The 21,038-nt window shown below is 36.6% G+C and overlaps 1 protein-coding gene across 5 annotated transcripts in view; it reads right to left on the reverse strand.

Annotated features, from left to right (window-relative positions):
- Positions 1–4,683: 4,683 nt before the first annotated feature.
- Atf2 (activating transcription factor 2) overlaps positions 4,684–21,038 on the reverse strand; it is a 74,465-nt gene continuing 58,110 nt past the window's right edge. For 4 of the 5 annotated variants that reach the window (XM_021152754.2, XM_021152752.2, XM_029471965.1 and 1 more), the window contains 4 exons: positions 17,843–17,992; positions 16,518–16,724; positions 11,297–11,402; positions 4,684–7,265 (listed from right to left, as the gene is read on the reverse strand). In XM_021152754.2, the coding sequence (XP_021008413.1) occupies positions 7,039–7,265; positions 11,297–11,402; positions 16,518–16,724; positions 17,843–17,992 (690 nt within the window). In that variant the 3' untranslated portion in view covers positions 4,684–7,038. The remainder of the gene's footprint in view (positions 7,266–11,296; positions 11,403–16,517; positions 16,725–17,842; positions 17,993–21,038) is intronic. The other variant, XM_029471964.1, reaches the window with a different exon arrangement.

Consider the following 21,038-nt stretch of genomic DNA (forward strand, 5'->3'; position numbering starts at 1 on the left):
GAAAAAGAAAGAAAGAAAGAAAGAAAGAAAGAAAGAAAGAAAGAAAGAAAGAAAGAAAGAAAGAAAGAAAGAAAGAAAGAAAGCTGAGCAAGTCATGGGTGACAAAGCAGTGAGCATCACTCCTTTATGGTTTCTGCATCAGTTCTTGCCCCAGCAGCCCTGTATGATGGATTACAAGCTGTTAGATGAAATAAATCCTTCTTCCCCAAGTTGATTTTGGTTAGTGTTTCATCATAGCAATAGAAGGCCAAAGACAGAGGAATTGCTTAATTTTTGTTTCAGACTTTGGAAAAGAGCACCTTTGTAATTAACATGCCTTAAAAAAAAAGAAGCAAAAGGAGCTTTAACAGGAGCTCATTTGGGGAAACATTCTCATTTGAGTAATTTCACAGGAAGCAAAATTCACAAAAAACAATTGTTAAGTGAAGAAAATAAGCCAATTCTTGACATCATTATGACATTTAGAGTCAGAAGTACTTCCAGAAAAAAAATCATTGAGGAATGATCCTTAAATGCATATTAAAACCACAGAGACAAACCTTCAAAGTTCTATCTCAGGATTGGTGCCTTAAATGTAAAATCTAATGCAAAATAGAAGTAAGGCGTGGTCTTGAGGGCCTAGCAAGGATGGTGTGATGGAGATGAGAGCAAAACACTCAGAAAGCCACTTCTGTCAGCTATAGGCAAAACGATGCAAGTGTTTGGCCTATTACACGACAAAGTCTTTGCAGCTTGTTTGTTGGTATGCTTCATTAAAAATAAATTGACCTTTGAGATGGTGCTCTAGACTGCTATTATGGGATAGGGCAATGTGTATTTTTTCATTAATTGTAGGGTCCAGTGCCACATGGTGTTTGTTATATTCAAGTAGCTAGTTTTGGAAACATTTCTGAAGCAGGCAGGCAGTTTGGTTTGGGACCTCGAATTGTTTTGGGGTTAGGCACTCCACCTCTGGTAAATGCACTTTCCAGCCTCCGTCCTTTCTGTTTTATGCACACAATTTCTCCAAACAATTCACCTGACAATTTAGGAATCCTTCTGTATTAGGACCTTTCTATTGCTGTGATAAAACACTTCTTTTGTTGTTGCTGTTTTTTTTTTTTTTTTTTTTTTTTTTTTTTTTGAGACAGGGTTTCTCTGTATATCCCTGGCTGTCCTGGAACTTTGTAGACCAGGCTGGCCTCGAACTCAGAAATCCGCCTGCCTCTGCCTCCCGAGTGCTGGGATTAAAGGCGTGCGCCAACCATGCCCGGCTAAAACACTTCTAATTTATAGAAGGAAGGGCTTTTGGGGGCTTATGGTTCCGTAGGGTAAGTCCAGCATCATCACAGCCAGGAAACAGCAGCAGAAACAGCTGAGAACTCACACTTCAGACCACAAATAGAAAGCAGAGTGACCTTGAAATAGCAAAAGTCTTTTTTTAAAACATGCCTTCAACCCCAGCACTTAGGAAGTAGAGGCAGGCAGCTCTCTGTGAATTTGAGGCCAGCATAGTGCACATAGTGAGATCCTGTTTCAAAAAAACAAAAAAATTTGCTCCTACTGACATACTTCCTTCAGTAAGGCTACACCTCATAAGCCTCCACAAACAGGGCCACTTACTGAAGAGAAAGGTTTAAATGTCACAGAATATGGGGACACCCTATGCAAACCATTACACCCTCTACTGTAGACCTGCATTGGGCTACATGTCTTACCATCTCAAATAATGGTGTAAACTTCCTTACTTTTGGTAACAAATTGACTCAAGTGTATTACCAATGTATCTAAATATGAAGGAGAGCCCTTTTGACTTGAGCTGGCTAAGGGGATGTGCACAGTAAGGTAAAACTATGTTCTCTAGTAACATTTCAGCATATTATGCCTATGAATGATCAGTTGTACATATAAATAAAATTAGATGCATTATGGGAAGAGCCAAGTGCAGTAATATATAACCTCACCCACCAATCAAAATAGAAAATCATTCAAACCATACAACAGCCTCTCCTTCCCTAAGATCTCAAAGAGAATATCTGAACCCCTGTGGCCTGCTATCAATCTTGACAGTGTATCCTTTTAATATGAACTACTTACTACTTTAAAATCACCTTGCTTCTTTTGCAAATCAGTATGAACCCTTATTTTTTATTTGGATAAAAGGCCAAGAACCTGAAAACACATGAACCAGGCCCCAACCACTGGTGACATTTCCACTGGACGCACATTTTGGGGCAGTAGATATAATTTGCATACTACATTTACCCCAAGTTGAAACATTTCTTTAGAAAGGAGTCTATTCTCCATCTCCTTCCCTACACAGAAGGACACTAATTCTGTCTGGACACCCACATCTCAGCTTACGGCACTGGCTACTGGGAAGTCCTGCTGCACATTAAAAGCACACACACAAGCATATGGAGTGGTTACAGGGAAAGTTCATTTGTATTTAAAGACATGCCTTTTCACAACCATCAGCCAAAAAACGGTTTATCTCTGTGTCAGTTAGAAATGTCAGACTTAAAAATGATTTCTTCAAAGTAGCTTTGAAGTACTGTTTTAGGTAACTATGTTCTCTAGGTACTGTGTTGTTTGCATGCACATTTTCCAAAGTTGAGAAACCCTAGGAGTACAAGGGATTTTCCTCTATTTTCACAAAGCATCAGGCATCAAATTAAGCTTTACAGATATAGGACTAGTAATTATCTTTCTTTGGGAGTAAGTCAAGAAAATATGAATTTGAAATTTCAAAACATCCCTTATTTGCTGAAAATTAAGAGAAAATCTCATTAGAGAAAACCAAACACATCTTGGGAGATTCCAGATCATTGCAGTACAGCAACATCACGTTCTGGGTCTGTCCTTCACATGGAAAAGTTGGGTCTGCTAGACAAAAGCCTGTTAACATGCAGAGGCATTGTGTCTAATAAAACATGCACACATTAAAGTGTTTCATTCTTTAAAATTCTAACAACCTCTAGCATATTAGCAAAAATACTAATTAAAAAAACCAGTATGGTTTAATGGCACAGCCCATGCTCAGCAGTGGATGGTTAACAAAAAAATCAACTCAATGGTGTTTTGGGAAGATTTTGTCTCAGAATGCCCTGTCTGGGCTTTTTCTTTTTTTTTCTAAAAGATTTAATTTATATGAATACCTTATGCCACTGTCACTGTCTTCAGATCACATTACAGATGGCTATGAGCCACAATGTGGCTGCAGAGAATTGAGCTCAGGACCTCTGGAAGAGCAGTCAGTGCTCTTAAACACTGAGCCATCTCTCCAGCCCACTTTTTAATTTTTTTTTTAAACAAAAAAACCTTACTAGTCTTTTGCTTATATTATTATGATCTCCATTTGCTTATATGGGATTTCTCTGTGTTAATGTATGGGTTGAGTTTATGATTCTTGTGCTTTTTCTTTTGGCTCCTTTTTTCTGTTTGTCATATCCTGCTTTGTTTTTATCATTAATATTTTCTAATGATAGAGTGTGGATTTGAGTGGGTGAGAAGGTAGGGAGGAGGGTCTTGGAGGGGCTAAGGGAAGCAATTAGAATATGTTTTATGAAAAAATATTTTCAATAAAAATTTTAAAAGGAAACTGGTGACTGTATTTGCCTAAACGAGTTACAACCTTCAACTGGAAAATGCAGTACCTTTAAATTGCAATAAAATCAGGTATGGATGTACATCTGCATGTCACTGCAAGGCATGTCGTAATCATACTGAGAGAGTGGGTACACTTGAACTAGCTCAACAATTCACTGCATTTCCTGCATTGAATTCAGTTGTACTATTATTAAAATGCCACTCAAAATGCAGTCTAGAAAATTGGCCCAAGCTTTCACTCTGTACTTATCTCATAATTTACTGTTCCCCAATAATTTCCTGCACTCTCTTTAAAATGCAAATTCCAGAGAGGCAGATATCTGGATTGGGATATTGGACAATTTTAAGAATGCTTACAACACCGACACCTAGGAGCACTAGGTTTTACTCATTGAGAACCTTGGGAGGAAAAAAAAAAGAGGTCAGCTGAGGTCACAGGACATAACTGGGGAACAGTCTAGCAGTTTTTGAGGGCTTAAGGGAATCCAATCTAGGATATATGATGTCTGTGACAAATCCAGAGAGGACCACTCTGGCTGCTCTACTAGAGATGCTATGGTAAGCAGGGATAGAAGGCAAGAGATGTGAGAGCATGCGTCAGGGCTCAAATTGTAAATATCTTGAAGTGGCTGCACTTTGGATTATTTAGGGAGAGCAAATCACATTTCTTGATAGGCTGGGTATACACAGGCTGAAAGAACGAAGAATCAATGGTGGCATAGTTGTTTGGCTTAAGCAGCTGTCACCAACTGATATAAGACTGTGGAAGACGGGCAGGCAAGGGAGGGTTAATTCAGTGGTGGACATGAGTTATAAGATATTTTCTAGGGTAATGGTGGATCTCATGGTTAAAGTCTGGGTGGTGTCCCAGATAGGACACATAAAATGAAAAGGTCACTCACTGTATGTCAATGGAACCTAAAGTAAACAGAAAACAGAAGCAATGCCTGCTGGTGGTTAAGGGCTTTCTAAGGAGTGGAGTGTACAGAAATGGAAAGAATCTCATGCTCTTCTCAGGAAATTAAATGCTCTGAAGTGAGGAAGAAAATTATCAGGTATTATTTTGTAAAAGACAGATTAAAAACAAGCAAATTATAAACATAATTTAAAGATAGAATTTATTCTCTGATGGTTTAGTCATGCAAACTGTACATAAAAGAAAATAGTACAGTTTGTGTAACATTGCAAATATAAGGACTCAAAATGCTAGGTACAGAAGTAGTGTGACATCCTGGAATTCAAAATGTAATTTTTTGTGTTTATACAACTAATATTGATTTTTATTTGCTGAGTACAGACTGATTTACGACGAGCGCTGTCCACCGTGGAAGGTCATTCCCTGTCACATGACTTCTCACATCTATGCACTTCTACTTTACAGTTGCAAGGATCTGTTACCAAAGAACTGAAGCTTGCACAAATCAGAAGATGAAAGAAAAATGTTGAGAGGGTGCAGAGAGGGTGAGACATGGAGGCTTTGACCAACCTTATCCATCTACAACAAAAAGCTTGCATGGGGAATTCATGTTTTGTGCCTTTGAGATCAACTCCTTAGCATAACTATGACAAAATTGCGATTTAAACTGATTAAATATGAGATCAGGTGAAAGTAATAGATACAAAGTAGAATCAGCAACCAAAATGCTCTCATTTTTAATAAGCCATGTAATAAAATTCCTATTATCTTCATACTCAAAAGTTGTGAAATGTCATTTATATAATTTGCATGTTTCCCAGATTGGAACTTAGGCAGGTGGGATGGGTGTTCCCCTGAACTCTCAAGGGCATTCCATACAGGCTTTGGAAACATCAATCTCTTTAAGAGATGACACTGAGACCATAGCAATAATGTAGTATGGATGCAGAACAGACTACACAACTTATTATAAACACGTTACAGGTATTTACAGAATGGAATCCTGCTTGAACGCCAGAAGTTGCTACTGGGTAGGACTCATAACTATTTTACAAAGTTTTTTTTACACACATCTACTACTTTTTTTATTTTTATGTTTAACAATTTAGTCTATTTAAAATATTGTACTGTATTTTTAACATAACTGCAGAATAAAAATAGATAATGGCACATTAGAAAACTCAGTATTCCACAGATGACTGGAGAATGAGCAAAGTGTAACTACAATCATTTCATCAGAACAAGCTACATCATGGAATGTTAGTTATCCAAGCCTGCACAGTAATGGCATCTGAAACTGCAGTCATCTATTGCCAGCATCACACTGAAGGCATCGTTAAACATTCAAGCAATATCGCTGGCATAAACTAGTGGAAGATGCACACACACGCGCGCACACACACACACATACATACACATACTCTCACTCACATTCCCACGTTATAATTACATTGTTCTAAAGATAGATACTGATTTTTTTCCACGAGAAACATTATCAAAATTGGCTACTAAAAGATGACAGTGCTTTCACAAGAATAAGTACAAGTTAGCTCGCAAGTACAAGTACGACAATGGGGGAAACAGTCTTAACGTTTCTAAGTCATAATTTTAGGCTTTTCTGGCAACCACATCACACTTCATTATGCATAAGCTTCTCACTTTGTTACCTGAAATCTGCAAAACAAAACAAAACAAATCACACACAACAAAATCCCAAACAAATCCCAAATGACAAGAGCAAATTTTAAAAATTACTATCTGATAACCCTGTATCATACATTATATAATTTCATAGTTTTCAGCCTCAAGAACACAGGTTTAAAATACTGAATTTAAGACTTATAAAATCAAGTCATTTTTGAAATGCTCAAGATTCCAAAATTTTTGTTTACTTAATCTTAAAAACATTGCAGGGCGTGGATGACCTTGATTACTCTAAGAAGTGCACAAAGCACTAACCGTCTTACCATACTTTCACTCACTTAAAAAAAAGTGTTTCTAATATTCTTCCTTTTGCATAATGTGCAAAATAAAAGGCAAAAAGATTAAAAGGAACTTTCTGTCTTTCTCTTCCCTAGTGTCTTACAACTTTGTTCATCTTATAAAGACAATAGGGATTCTGCAGAACTTTGGTATAAATGATAACAAGACTACCATCACATCTCAGGGTGAAGGGGTGGGCAAAGAAATGGAAGTGGGAAGAGTGATTCAGTAACACCCCCATTTATTAAGATACCACTAAATCAAAGTGAAATCAACCACCATGAATTATGATACAATTTACACATTGAGCACAGGAAAATTAATAAATCTTAACAATATGTATAAAAAAGGAAAATCAGTCTTCCAGAGACTAAAACATATTCAGTCTGATCATCAACTGCTGCTATACCAACTCGAGAGACAAATTTAACTTCAAGTAAAAAAAAAAAATTTACAACCACAGATTTCGCATAAATGCAAACTGGTCTTTCCTTGATTTCCCTTTGAAGTCACTAATCAGTATCTAAAACTGTTGCACTGCAGGTCTTTAATCAACTTCCTGAGGGCTGTGCCTGGGAGGGAGGAGCCATGACAATCTGTGAAAGTGCAGGCTCCGTGCTCTGGTCCGCCATCTGGGTGAGGACTGAAGTGGCTACAGCTTCTGCTTTTGATGTTGAACTGACTCCATTGGATGTGCTGACAGAGCTGTGCTGGATCGCTTCTGTATGTGGACTGCTTGGCACAGAAAGGTCTTCTGAACTGTCATCTTTATCAGCAGCTGAGTGGTAAAAAGAAAAACACAAGTATTGACAAAAAAGCCTTATTGAGGTGAATCCATACACAAAGCTGAAAGGTGTTTTAAAGCACTGATTACTCAGGACAAGCTGTACAAATGAAATAAACTGAAGAGTGGCTCCAGTCAGGAAGTAGCCAGCTGTGTCTGAGATAGGCTAAATGAAGTCACAGGTGATTACCATGGGGTCATCAGGGTGTGCATACTTGCTAAATAGGGTCAAAGAAAATGAGGCAGAGCCAGATGTGTTGGTGTAAGCCTTGAATCCCAGAACTCAATGGGTAGAAGCAGGTAGATCTCTAAGTTCAAGGCCAATCTGGGCTATATAATGAGACCCTGCCAAAAAAAGAAAAGCACACACAAAGCAACAAAAAAGAGGCAGGATAGGTGGCAGCTACACATCCACACTCTCAGGACTCTCCAGAGGCAGAGACAGACAGACTGCAAATTTGAGGACAATCTGGGCTATTTAGAGTTTTAGGCTACTGTGAGCTACAGAGCAAGACCAGGTCGAAATACAACAAGAAAGTGAGGTAGGCCTTCGGAACATAGCTGTTCACAGATAGTTGCTCAAGAATATACTGAGCAACACATTTACCAAAGCTACTCTATTTGCCTACCTGTCACCCTTATTAAAATATAAAAAATAATTTATAACCACATGCATAAACAAAATGAATCATATATACAAATTATATTTTCAATTATTCCCTCTGCATTTACCAGAACTGTATTTTTTTCTGCCTGAATTTCCATCTACTGCAGTCACGGATGATTATGACACTAGAGTCTAATGATGCATACACGTGAGAAGAAGTAATATTCAAAGACTAAATGTCACCAGCTGTTAGAGCTATTCAAATATATATCCATACAAAACTTAAGATATTGAAACTGAAGAGACTTTCAGGAAAGGGGATTCTAAATATTTATGGGAACAAATTTATAATATTTAGACCTGAACAACAAAATCTCTTATATCTTTATTTCAGTAGAATAGAATTTTATTTGGTAAAAAAATTTAATACTCAACAGAGATAAATATTTGCTAAATCTGCAAGTTCTAGGCACCATGACAACATACACAATGTGGTCCCACCGTTCATAACTGTTGAGAACACTGTCAATGATACTGTATTTTTTCCTTTTTCACATGCAGTTACTCTGGATATTTCTTTAATCTGATCCTTATGTTTTTAGATTTAGATTAAAATGGTATGTAATCTCTAAATGATACAGCTTAGTTTTGTCTGCTCTTACACAACATAAAATACCATTATACTAGACATTCTTATTTTTCTTCCTTCTTTTAGGTTTTGAAACAGGGTCTTACTGTGTAGCACAGGACCTTACACTCATGGCCAATCATCTGCCTCAGCCTCCTGGGTGCTGGGATTACAGGTATGTAATGACATGTCCAACTTGAATGTTTTCTTTTCCATGTGACTTGTTTCACTTGGCATTAAAAATAAGTTTTATTTAAAAATAAAAAGTAATTAAAATTAATAATGTTTAGAAAGTATGTAGGCTTTCTAGAAATGTGAGGATACTGACCAGTCTATTTACTGATGGGCAGACACCATAATCTGTTATGTAGAGGGTGGGCAGTGGGTATCTTGTGGAGGGGAAAATACTTGGCAACTATAATGAGTATAAATAAATTTCCTTATTTTGAGAATTTTCTGAAATACAGTAGTTCTTACAGAATCTATACATTAGCCTCAAATCCATGCATTTTTGAGAACCAGATTTTAAAATACATTAGTGAGATGAAATTCTATTTTTTCCATAATGTGCTCTAAGTGCAAAAAATGCTTCCCTGAATCAAATCTGACCTCAAACTACAACTTAAATAAAATCTCAATCAGAAATCTAAAAAGAATATAAGAATCAGAAAAAATATTTTAAGCAACAATGAATATTTTAACATCCTTATAATACTATTCTTCTGCCAATGACAATTCAAATGGAGAGGATACTAAAAAGCTGTTACTTTGCTACTATTCCTCAGCAAAACAAGCAGCTAACCTTTGTCTGAATGTTAGGTTCAAGAAAAACACCAGACAGGAAGGCTGACTGGTGGTATAAGACAAGATACAAATACATAGGAGAGCATGATTCACAATGAAACACAGAAGGAGTGCTTAGACTCACAGAAGGCAGTACAAATTATCAGTTATAAATTAGGTAATTATAATTCATGTACATAAAATAACTTTGCAATGAGTTATATTTGAACATATGTCTAGTTCTTGTAGCTGAGGGGAGAAAATGACCAGAATAATTAAAACACTAGAAAAAAACATGCTGCACTCAAAAGAAGCACGTTTAGCTTAAAGCACCTCCAATGTTTGAGAATTCAACCCCTCTCCCGCTCTGATGTGTGAGTACACATAACAAGAAAAGATACCCTGTTTTCAGAAGGTGGAAGGAGAAAACCAAACGGAACTGACTACCTTCCAAACAAAAATCTCTTTCTTGCATTTTCACAAGAGAAGTTTACTAAGAAGTTATGAATGGAGGTTTTCAACTTATTCAACAACAGATACATTAACACTTCTGTATGCTTAAAATTATATAAAACAATCATTAATCACTGGTTTGCATATAATATCTACATAATAATTAAAAGTTAGGATTATCCAATTAGTAATAAGATTTTAAAATTGTAGATTATTGTCAATTAGATACAATGTAAGAGTTAATTTTTTTCTAATTTTTAACAAAATCATCATATATTTCCTTTTAAGCCATCACAATCCAGTGCAGCTTTCTTGCATAATGTTGAACTCAGTAGTATCTACAGGAAATTAAGCTAAGTCAGATGGGAACCATAGTTCCCTAATCCCTACAGCAATCACTGTTATACAAATCCCAAGCATATTTCTGTATGGTTCCAATTTATTCCACAGTGTGTTTCACTGTCCTGTCAAAATGACTAGATATCAAATAACAGAGACTTACATACTCAAAACAGACAAAAATCATTATTCTAAATAGATATGGCAATTGAGAATAGCTACGTCTACAGAATTTTTTAAATTAAAAAATATTGCTCATTTTGATGAAACTGCTTACAATAGACTACAAGTAAAGATGGTGGCCATTAAGTTTTATTGTAAGTACCTGAGGAACTGTTTGCATCCAACACAAAATGTTTCCTTCTTTTGAATTACTGACATTGGCAAATTAAAATGAAGTGGTTACATATGGTTGAAACAATCTTCACATTTACAAATATCCTGAAATATCACTAAATCATAAAAAAGAAAAAAAGCCCGTGGGTTATGTATTATGAACGTTGCCTAATGCATCCCCAGCTCTTTTATTTGTTATGAATTTGTGTGTGACGGACAAACTTGGCCATTTCCTCAGGAGTAACAGCTGGTTCCCAAACTGTGCATCTTGTCGAGAAGGACATCAGAGAATGAAAAAGCACAACTAACCTCTACCAAGCTCACAGAAGAACCTCATTTTAGGAGAGGAACACATTTACAAAGAAATTTATAAGCAAATCACTTCAATACAGCTCTGCTTTAGCATTTTTATGGCTGTGACAATACCACATAAAAGCTCAAAACCACACAAATACAGTCCAATGCTGACATTATCTAAAAAAAGGATATGATACTATAAGTGGAAAGTATATGGTTGGATAAAGATATTGATTAAAAATTCTCCTCAGTACTAAATGGGGGCAGGAAAGGAAGAGCTGGCTCTGGTAATCCAAGACATGTTACCCTGTGTGATGAATGATCACTGACAGTAAACAATGCACTTAGAATACGTTTAGCTAACCAACCTCTGAGCCATACTAATGCCTAGAAAAAAAAAGCTAGAAATAGGAAAACTTTTCTTTCAATCCCAGACTATAATAATGTTGCATAAATTCTGATATTTAATCTTATGTACTAGAACTGCAGCTTGCACATTTTTCTTTTTACTGGTAGCTCAGCTCACTCTGGCAGTCTGTCACTGATGTAGCCTACAGCTGTAGGTAATGGAACATTACTCACTATGATAGCCAGACTTCTTCTGCATGGCAGTTACAGGGCAATCTTTATGAGCCAGAAGAAGCTGTTTCAGCTGGGCCACTTCATTTCTCAGCAGGGTGACTTCGCTCTGGAGAAGAAACAACTCACATGCTTTAGCAGCATTAGATAGACACATATTTTACTATTTAAAGAAAGCAAGGCTTACGGGATGACAACTGGATCTCTTTGGCAGAACAATAAGGGACATATGCTGTTTAAATAAATTTAATCAGTATACACTGGTTTGTTTTAGCATCTATGTAAGTCTTTTAGTTTAAAAACTAAAATCATATGAATGCTGTAACTGGGTAGCCTCCCTCACTACTTGCCATGGGAATCATATGCATTATAGGTTACTCACTGAAGAGCTTTTTTGTGCATATGTTATATGCTCTTTTGATTATTTGAAAACTTAAAAATATCAATAATCAATGAATTTTCATTGATTCCATTCACCTTTTAAAAATTAAAAATGTATCCTGGAAATGTAATCATCCAAGTTTATACTTTAAAAAAAGAAATTACACTTATTCAAGAATCACGGGTCTTTATACTTATTGCTGAGCACTGTGCTAGGTACCAGAACCAATGACAGTGCATGTACTGTTAAATGGGTTTGTTGCCTGTGATATAGGCATCTAAATTTTAATATCAGTGCTGCTCTGTTTTATTCCTTACAATAGAATGACTATTTTAGCCTTTGTTTAGGATGCATTAATTTACTAAGTTCCACACCAAAGTTTCAAATTGAATAAATCTACCTAACTACTTTGGCTTAGTCTCATATATAAAAGTAGAAACTAGTGATTACCAACATTCATGAGTTAAGAAATGCTATGGACTTAATAAATTAGTAACATTAAAAAAGTCACTATGAATACTTCTCATTTAGATTTACATTAACTATTACCATCTAGGTTTCACCCATGAACCCCAAAGTATTAATAAATGCAAATATTTAATAAGCTGGCATACATAAAATTGTAGGCACACAGTCTACTGACATCTCACTTTTTGAGACAGGGTATCAGTGCATCCCAGGTTTGCCTCTAAACTGTAGCAATCCTCCTGCCCTAGACCCAAGAGCTGGGATTATAATTCAGTGTGCATCACCAAACACAACCTCTACCCTACCTCTTAAACTAGAAAGCTGAATGTGAAATACTTTTAGCAAATTAGCGTTTAGGCCTTCCTAAAGACAAAACCATGAGAAAAAAAAGTCAAGCAATCTAAAAAATCAAGTATGTGCAAATAATTTTCTACAGCCCAACAATACTAGCAACACTGTATTAAAGCACAGAACACAATTTATGCTAGCATATCCCTAAACAGTAAAAGGTCACAGAATCCTTAGACTACTGTGCTTCAAAACTGATGGTAAGAGCTGGAGAGATGGCTTTGTAGTTAAGAGCACTGGTTGCTCTTTCAGAGGACAAGGGTTTAATTCTCAGCACCCACATAGCAGCTCACAACTGCATGTAACTCCAAGTCCAGGGTGATCTAACACTCTCTCATAGACAATATATGCAGGCAAAACACCAATGCACATAAAAAAAAAAGTATAGGTGGTTGTAGAATTCTCTCCAATAACTATGAATTCACTAGCACCGAGCTAGGTTGCCAGTACCTCTTGGTCTCCCTCTTAAGTCTTAAGTCAAATTAGAGAGAGGTTGGATACTACCAAAGTATGCATGTCACTACTGCATGATCAGGGTTATTGTGTCATGCTGTGGTACACAGGTATTGTTGGTTGTCTCCCTCCTTTGGAAGCATGCATGGCGACTTCTAATATGAAAGCTAGTCTTCAGGGAAGGGGCATAGGTCAGTCCTAGCTGAGGGATCTCTGGGCCTGACTTCTTTTTGTTTTTAAGAATTGTGTGTGTGTGTGTGTGTGTGTCTGAAGCACAGTAGTCTAAGGATTCTGTGACCTTTTACTGTTTAGGGATATGCTAGCATAAATTGTGTTCTGTGCTTTAATACAGTGTTGCTAGTATTGTTGGGCTGTAGAAAATTATTTGCACATACTTGATTTTTTAGATTGCTTGACTTTTAAATACACACACACACACACACAAACACACTGTAGCTGTCTTCAGACACACCAGAAGATGGCATTAGATCTCATTACAGATGGTTGTGAGCCACCATGTGGTTGCTGGGACGTGAACTGAGGACTTCTGGAACAGCAGCAGTCCGTGCTCTTAACCACTCAGCCATCTCTCCAGCCCTACTTCTAAAGTGCACAATACAAACTTACCTTCTACCTCTGGGGGTTTATCAAGGGCAACAGCAATAGATTGTATGTTTTGTGAGTTTCTTGGACAACAACTAAAAAGGGAGTATCTCATGTCTGGCATTGGAGGTTTTGTTAGGTGGTCTTTGGCTCTTGGAGGAAGCTTCGTCTGCCCAGATGAGAAAGGTTCATTAAAAGTGTATGTATACATGGAATATTAGTTTTTTAGGTTAAATTTTGGAAATAGATAATAGTATGACTCGTTGTGGCTTTTTCAGACATCCTTGTTATTTTACCCACCTTTCTTCTTTTGTATAGACCTGCCTCCCCTTTACTAAAGAGCATCCCCTTCCCATTTCCCCATCAGACAACTTGTACACTGCTATTTTCCTTTCTCCTCCTCCTCTCCACCCGTTCTTCTGTATCAACCTCTCTGCCTCTCCTTAAGGAGCCCCCTTCTCTTTTTCATTTCCCTGATCAGATAGATCACCTGTACCCTACTAATTCCTTCTCTTATCCATAAAGTCTCACCAACATGATTTTGTCCAAATGTGAGCCGAACAGGAATGACACCAATGAACATGCCAAACTAGACGGTTTGACCCCAAGGCCACAACCCTACACCAAGAACTACAGGCAACTGTGAGGTAAGCTGGGAATGGGAGAGATGGTGTTCCTCAGGGAAGATATGCCAACTGTTGTCTAGTGTCAGAGTCAGCCTCGAAACATACATACAGTGAGTGTTATACAGACTCAATAGGTTATACTTGGGGACATCTATGTATATACATATATTCAGGAAGTAGTAATTTGTTGAAACAAACAAACAAACAAAAAAAGAGGTCATGAATTTGAAGGAGAGTTGGAAAGGGCATTATTCTGGATTTGGAGGGAGGAAAAGGGAGAGAAAAGTATAAATACATTATAATTTCAAAAAAATTTTAAAAAGTTTTATTAGTTAAGAACAATAAAGATACATTTAAATTACTTTGTTGATATGTAAGTAATAGTAATTGATATTCTATCAGGTTTGCAAAGAATAGTTTTCATGGTCTACACATAAATCATGTATAATGTTTCATTTCACTTAAAAGAGAAATGAATTTTATTCTAAGTTTTTTAGTAAATTCATTTGTTAGGATAACGATAAAATTTGTAACTAAATTCTAGTATATATTTGAAGTTTATGTTGTTTAGTAAGTCATAAATAATCTTTTTTTCATATTACAAGTTAGATGGTTAAAAATAAGTTTTGTAAGAGGCAATTAGTTCGTCCTAAAATAACCAAATCAATATGCAAAATGCAACAAAGGCTTCTAAGGATGTCTGTCTCACATATGAAAATTTGCTATAAAATTTAGTTTGGGTAAGTGTGATACAGGATGTTAAAAAGAGCTTTCTAAGTATTTAAACAATTTTATTTGTGACACTTTAAAAATAGATTTAAGAAACAAGTGCCCTGTTGTGGATAGCCCTGCGGGTAATTATATTTGATGTTAATCCCATTCTCCTGTAGAGGGGCTAAGAACAAGGAATGAGTCAGCACTCAGGTGATTTCCTGTAAACCTGCTTCCCACCTTAATTTGTAAAATAAAGGAGAGCTGATGATTGGGCAGATAAAAGGGAAGGTGAGGAGAAAAAGAAGAAAATGGAAGAGGAAGAGGACGCAGAGGAGGAGGAGGAGGAAGAAAAGTAGAGCAGAAGCACATGGCCTGGAGAAACCGCAAGTTCTAAGGAGTCTCATAGATGTGGAAGATGGAGGGTAGTGGTAGATCTGCCTAATCTAGGCGCACATCATATATTCATAATAACTGAGTTGTGTTTTCACTGGAAATGGATAATTCAAAAGATTGATCTACTCATATGTTCACAATACCAGCTACTTGGAAAGCTGAGACCGGAAGATCTTGAGTTTGAAGCAAGTTTGGGCAATTTAGCTCCCTATGATAAAACTCCTAATTACTAAAGGAAAAACTTCACCTATATTAATAAAGCTACTACAATTTATTAACATTAATTTCTAGTTACTTGTTATTTCACAAGCTACTACTGGAGAATACTCACAATGTCAAAAGCAAAATGATGAAAACAGAATGAAAAAGATAAAGGAGGAGGAAAGAGAGAAGGAGAGGAGGAAGGAAAGAAACACATGTGATGCTACCTTATGCTTTTATTAAAAATCTTACCCAAGACATGAATGGAGCCTTAAAATCTTTATAACACATGAGATCCTAAGAAATGTACTTGAGGCACATCGGCAGGGCAGTATGAAATAATTTGTTATGCCACTGGCCGAATATTACCTGTTTTGTGGATAATTAGAATCCTTCAGTTTCCAAAGCTGTCAATCTGGCTAGCTACTTAAGAAAGAACAATAGAATTCAAAGAAAGAAAGTAAAAACTGCCATTGGAACAACTTTATGGTTAACATAAACCTAAAATGACAAATAAACAGAACAAATAAACAAAAAAATAGCGATTTTAAAAAAAGTTTTGAACTTTATAAAGTTCAAGCACAGTTATTACAGTATTTGTGTACCATACAACTAAACAGTTACACATAAAATTTCTTCATTGTGTCAGGGTTGAAAGTTTGGTATTACTTCAGGTCAGAATTCACAAGGTTTAGGAAACCATGGCTTATTACAGAGTCTACATAATGTGTCGTATACATCATGTCCTAAAATACTTGCAGGATCATCTAGAAAAAACTATGTTCCTAGCCAGACAGCAGTGGTGCACACCTTTAATCCCAGCACTCGGGAGGCAGAGGCAGGAGGATCTCTGAGTTTGAGGCCAGCCTGGTCGACAGAGTGAGTTACAGGACAGCCAGGGCTACACAAAGAAACCCTGACTTGAAAAGCTACACACACAAAACCAAACCAAACCAAACAACAACAACTAAGCAAGCAAACAAACACCTCCGTTGCTAACTAATAAATAGAAGTAAACTGCACTTGTGCCCCATACCTGCAGCTGGCCATTTAGTGAACTCAAGTCTTCTGCTTTCTTCTCTAAGGACTGGACCCATACTTTCCTTTTTTGTCGGCATCTTGAAGCTGCTGCTCTATTTCGTTCTAGAAACTTCCTCCTTTTCTCATCAGGATCTTCATTAGCTGCTCTTCTTCGACGGCCACTTGTATTTTGGGTCTGTGGAGTTGTGTGAGCTGGAGAAGCCTATGACAATACGGAGAGAGCTTGTCCTGTGAGTGTGGAATGAGTAAATTGACAGGTGCAAGACACAGTATAAAAGGGAGGGTTGCTAACTTCATGCTATCAGCACTCTGGAACAAAATTCACCCTATGGCTGAATCCCTTTTAAATAACTGTGTGATAGTGAAATGACCAATGCAATATACAGTGAATGTCTTCCTTAAAATATGTGTATTTTTAGTGTCTTGTTAAAGAAATTCTACTATATTCATAGATCCATGCCTTTTTCAGTCATTATCAGACAAGCTTCCTTCTGCAGCAGATGGGAAAAAAATAGAGAAACCCACAGCTAAACAATAAAAGGAAAAAAAGAGTTTGTATATTTTGATAAACTATTTTTACAAATGTTATTTTTAACTGATTTTATATCATTAATTCTTTGAAAACTAATCACTGTAAGTTTATAACTTTTTAGCTGGGCAGTGGTGGCGTATGCCTTTGATCCCAGCACTTGGGAGGCAGAGGCAGGCGGATTTCTGAGTTCAAGGCAACCTGGTGTACAAAGTGAGTTCCAGGACAGCCAGGGCTACACAGAGAAACCCTGTCTCAAAAAACCAAAAAAAAAAAAAAGTTTAAAACTTTTTTCAATTCTATTTTGAAGTAAAATTTATTAAATATGCCAGTTGCACTAAAAGTTACTTCTATAATATTTATTTTTCAGGTAAGGAGAGCCCCGTAGGGGCCTTGGTTTTCATTAATGGATCAGTTTGGTTATCTTTATTAAGCCCAGGACAAATCTTATTCATTAATCAGACTGCCCAATGTTCGTTACCCTCTTAGTCTTACAAATCCCAAACCATGCCATAAAATACGGCAGTGTGGGAGACAAAACAAAACAAAGCCAAACAAAGCTCTTGGAAATGATGCTGAGGAACAACAACTTCTGACTACTAGCATGTGGTCCAAAGGATAAACTTGAAAAATTATTCCTTATCAACACAAAACAAATATCAAATTAGGATGGTTTTATTTATACTCTATAAGCCTATAGGTTATAATTATATAAAGAAGTCACATAAGCTACACTGTATTTTCTTCTTAAGGATGAGCAGAGTGATGAATAATGAAAGCAACACACATACCGGAGTTTCTGTAGTGGAGGTGGCTGGCTGCTGCAAGGACTGTGGACGAGACTCTTCTGACTGAGTCCTAACCAATCCACTGCCATGGCCTTTTACACTATCACCATTGGTAACTGGAGGGTGTTGCTGGGTCAAAGCAGCTTTTAATCTCTGAAATGCAAACGCCATTAAAAAAAAAAGGTCCCTATGTTATATACAATTCTAATTCTCTTTGGCCTTTACATTGCTTTCATTTGCTTTACTTCACTGGATTACAATAAACATCAACATGACAACCTGAGGTTTGGAAAGCTTCTCCGAGGCGCTATCTGGTACAACTGTAGGACTTTATACTTTGTGTACTTATTTCTAAGAAGACCTAAAAAATGAAAATACAGTATCTGAACATAGCTAGCCTTGTTAAACTAAAAGACATAATGTTAACTATGTATGTTTTGACCTACCCTCTCCTATCCTAAGCCCATACCTCTTATCAGGCTTTGCCCAAATTCGACTTGGCTTTATCTGACCTCTGCTTTCATGTTTTTAATGTCTACTTGGATGATAACTTCATGTTCCACTTTAAAACTTATTTATTTTGTGTGTGTGTACTTGTCATGCAACTCAGAAGGAGCAGGTTCCCTCCTTTCACCATAGATTCCAAAGTTGAAAGCACTTTTACCAGATGAGCTATCATAGCAATATGATGCTGCATTTTTAGGCTATCATTAGAATCTGTCATACTGAAGAACTTAAATTTTTAAATCTATGGTCTTCCTCTTTTCTACTAGGAAGACCACTCCCTCTATCCTTTAGGATTTACTTATGTGTGTGCGTGCACACATGCCTGTATGTAGGTATGTACAAGATGTTGTGTGCCTAGTACTCATGAAGGACAGAAGAGGGCATTGGATCCCCTGTAATGGAGTTACAGGCTATGTGAGCTGCCATGGCAGCTCACATTACAGTAATGTGAGCTGCCATGTGGTTGATGAAAACCAATCTAGGGCCTCTAAAAGAGAAGCAAGTGTTCTTAACCACTAAGCCATCTCCCTAACTCTGGAAGATCTTTCTGTTCTACTTTATTTTGCCAGTAACTGAATTAGACCTCATGAACATTGATAGCATGACAAATCAATATTATTGATACATTCTTTATAAAGATACAACGTGAACTGGGCTTGGTTGTACATGCCTTTGGTCACTAGGGAGAGTCAGAGACAGTTAAATTTGTGAGTTCAAGGCCAGCCTATTCTATTTCTTTTTTTAAAGAGAATTCCAGATCAGCTAGAGCTACATAGTGAGACCTGTTCTCTCATCTCCCTCCCTCCCTCTCTCCCCTGCTACACACACACACACACACACACACACAGAGGCACGTGCGCATACACACCACCAATGAATGAATGAATGAATGAGTGAAAGAAACTTGAATGAAGTTTATTCTATAGTTGCATGCCATCATTTTATCTACTAATCAGATATTAAGCTCTTTAAAGCAAGGGTTATCTGTAGCCTTTAAAACAAAAAACAAACAACTAGTTCAATGATTAATAGAAACATGATTATATATATATGGTGACCTCAGAGACTTGGAGCCATTTTTGCTGACATTGTTCTCAGTAACTGAAATCTAGATAAGCCTCAAATAACTGAATCAGAGATATTTTTTTACTATACCTCACTCCCTTCCTCTCCCCAAAAAATGAATCCAGGGCTTTATGAATGCTACATGTCCATTCTACCACTGAGCCCCACCTCAGCTTCTACATTTTCTTAAGAAACTTAATGCATGTATCTGAAGAAAAAGAGTTCTTTATATACATGTGGATCTGTGTGTAAGAGTCATGAGGTTGATCTAGTGCTTTACAAACTTGCTAGATGTAAATATAACTGTATAGGATGTTAAATGTTAAACAGATCATTGGCAACTATTACTCAGTGCTCTCTCTGAGGATCCAGGCCTAGTTGCTCAAGAAGAGCTTTTCAAAGAGGTTCCTAAATAATTCAAGAATTGTTTTCATTTTTTCCCAACTAACACAACTTATAAAATTCTACAAAGATCCAAAACTTAGCAATTTCTTTGTTATATATGGGCCATAATCCATAATAACAGATATATAAAATGTCACCAGAATTCACCTGAGATCATTATATATGTATTTTAGTAGGCATTTCCTTTTTAATTGGATACCAGTCCCACTTTTACAGATTAGATAACTAACCATCATTTGACTCAAGGTCATATAGCCACTAAGTTCAATTACTAGGTCTCAACAGACCTAGTATACCATGTTATACTGTCCTTAGTATCACTAGAAAACACAGAGAACAGAAAAGATCACCTGAGACTACATAGTTTAATTATTCAAATAAAAACATTGGGGACTGAGAATGACAAGCATTAACACTGCCAACTGCTGAACCACATCACCCAGATCAAGTGTGTTTCTTTCTCTTTCCTGGCTGATTTTATGAATGACAAAAGCACAATGTTGCAAGGTTCCAGCATCTTCATTGGTCAGCACACATAATAATGTATTATACATCAAAACCACAAATTTATATTTAACTCCCTCAAATTACAACCTTATGCAAATCATCAATCTTTTAAGTCTTAAATATCTTCAATTAGGAAATTAGTGATAATTCACTTGTAGGAATTGAAGAAAACATTATAATATGCAAAATTAGCTGACCTAATTAACTGGGTTTCTTAAATGATTATTTCCTTATTTCTTTTCTATTATTAAAATTATGTTTATTTATTTTGTGTGTATGCACATGCATACCATCGGAGCACAGATGAAGGTCAGAAGACCACTTGTGGGAGTTGGTTCTTTCTAGTAAGTGGATCCTTGGCATCAAACTCAAGTGATCAGGCTCAGTATTAGGTGCCTTTATCCACTGAGCTACCTCATTAGCAGGTTTCCTTATTTCTTAAAAATAAATAAATAAATAAAGCAAGTAAGTTACAGAAGTCTGCAGGTTCTCAGGATAGGGGCAAAGAATTGGGAGACTTTAGTTTATACAAATGTTTGTTTTCCAAATATACTTGGAGATCATTGGATGCACTGATATGGCCTAGCAGTCTGTACATAAATGATGTCCAAGCCATGAATCTAGGTGTGATCACTGGTCCCCCTCCCCCTTTTAAGCAAACTGAAATAACATTAATAACAAATACACAAAAATAAAACTAATAACAGGCAGGATA

The sequence above is a fragment of the Mus caroli genome, chromosome 2 (genome assembly GCF_900094665.2).
Source record: "Mus caroli chromosome 2, CAROLI_EIJ_v1.1, whole genome shotgun sequence".
NCBI classification, from domain to species: domain Eukaryota; kingdom Metazoa; phylum Chordata; class Mammalia; order Rodentia; family Muridae; genus Mus; species Mus caroli.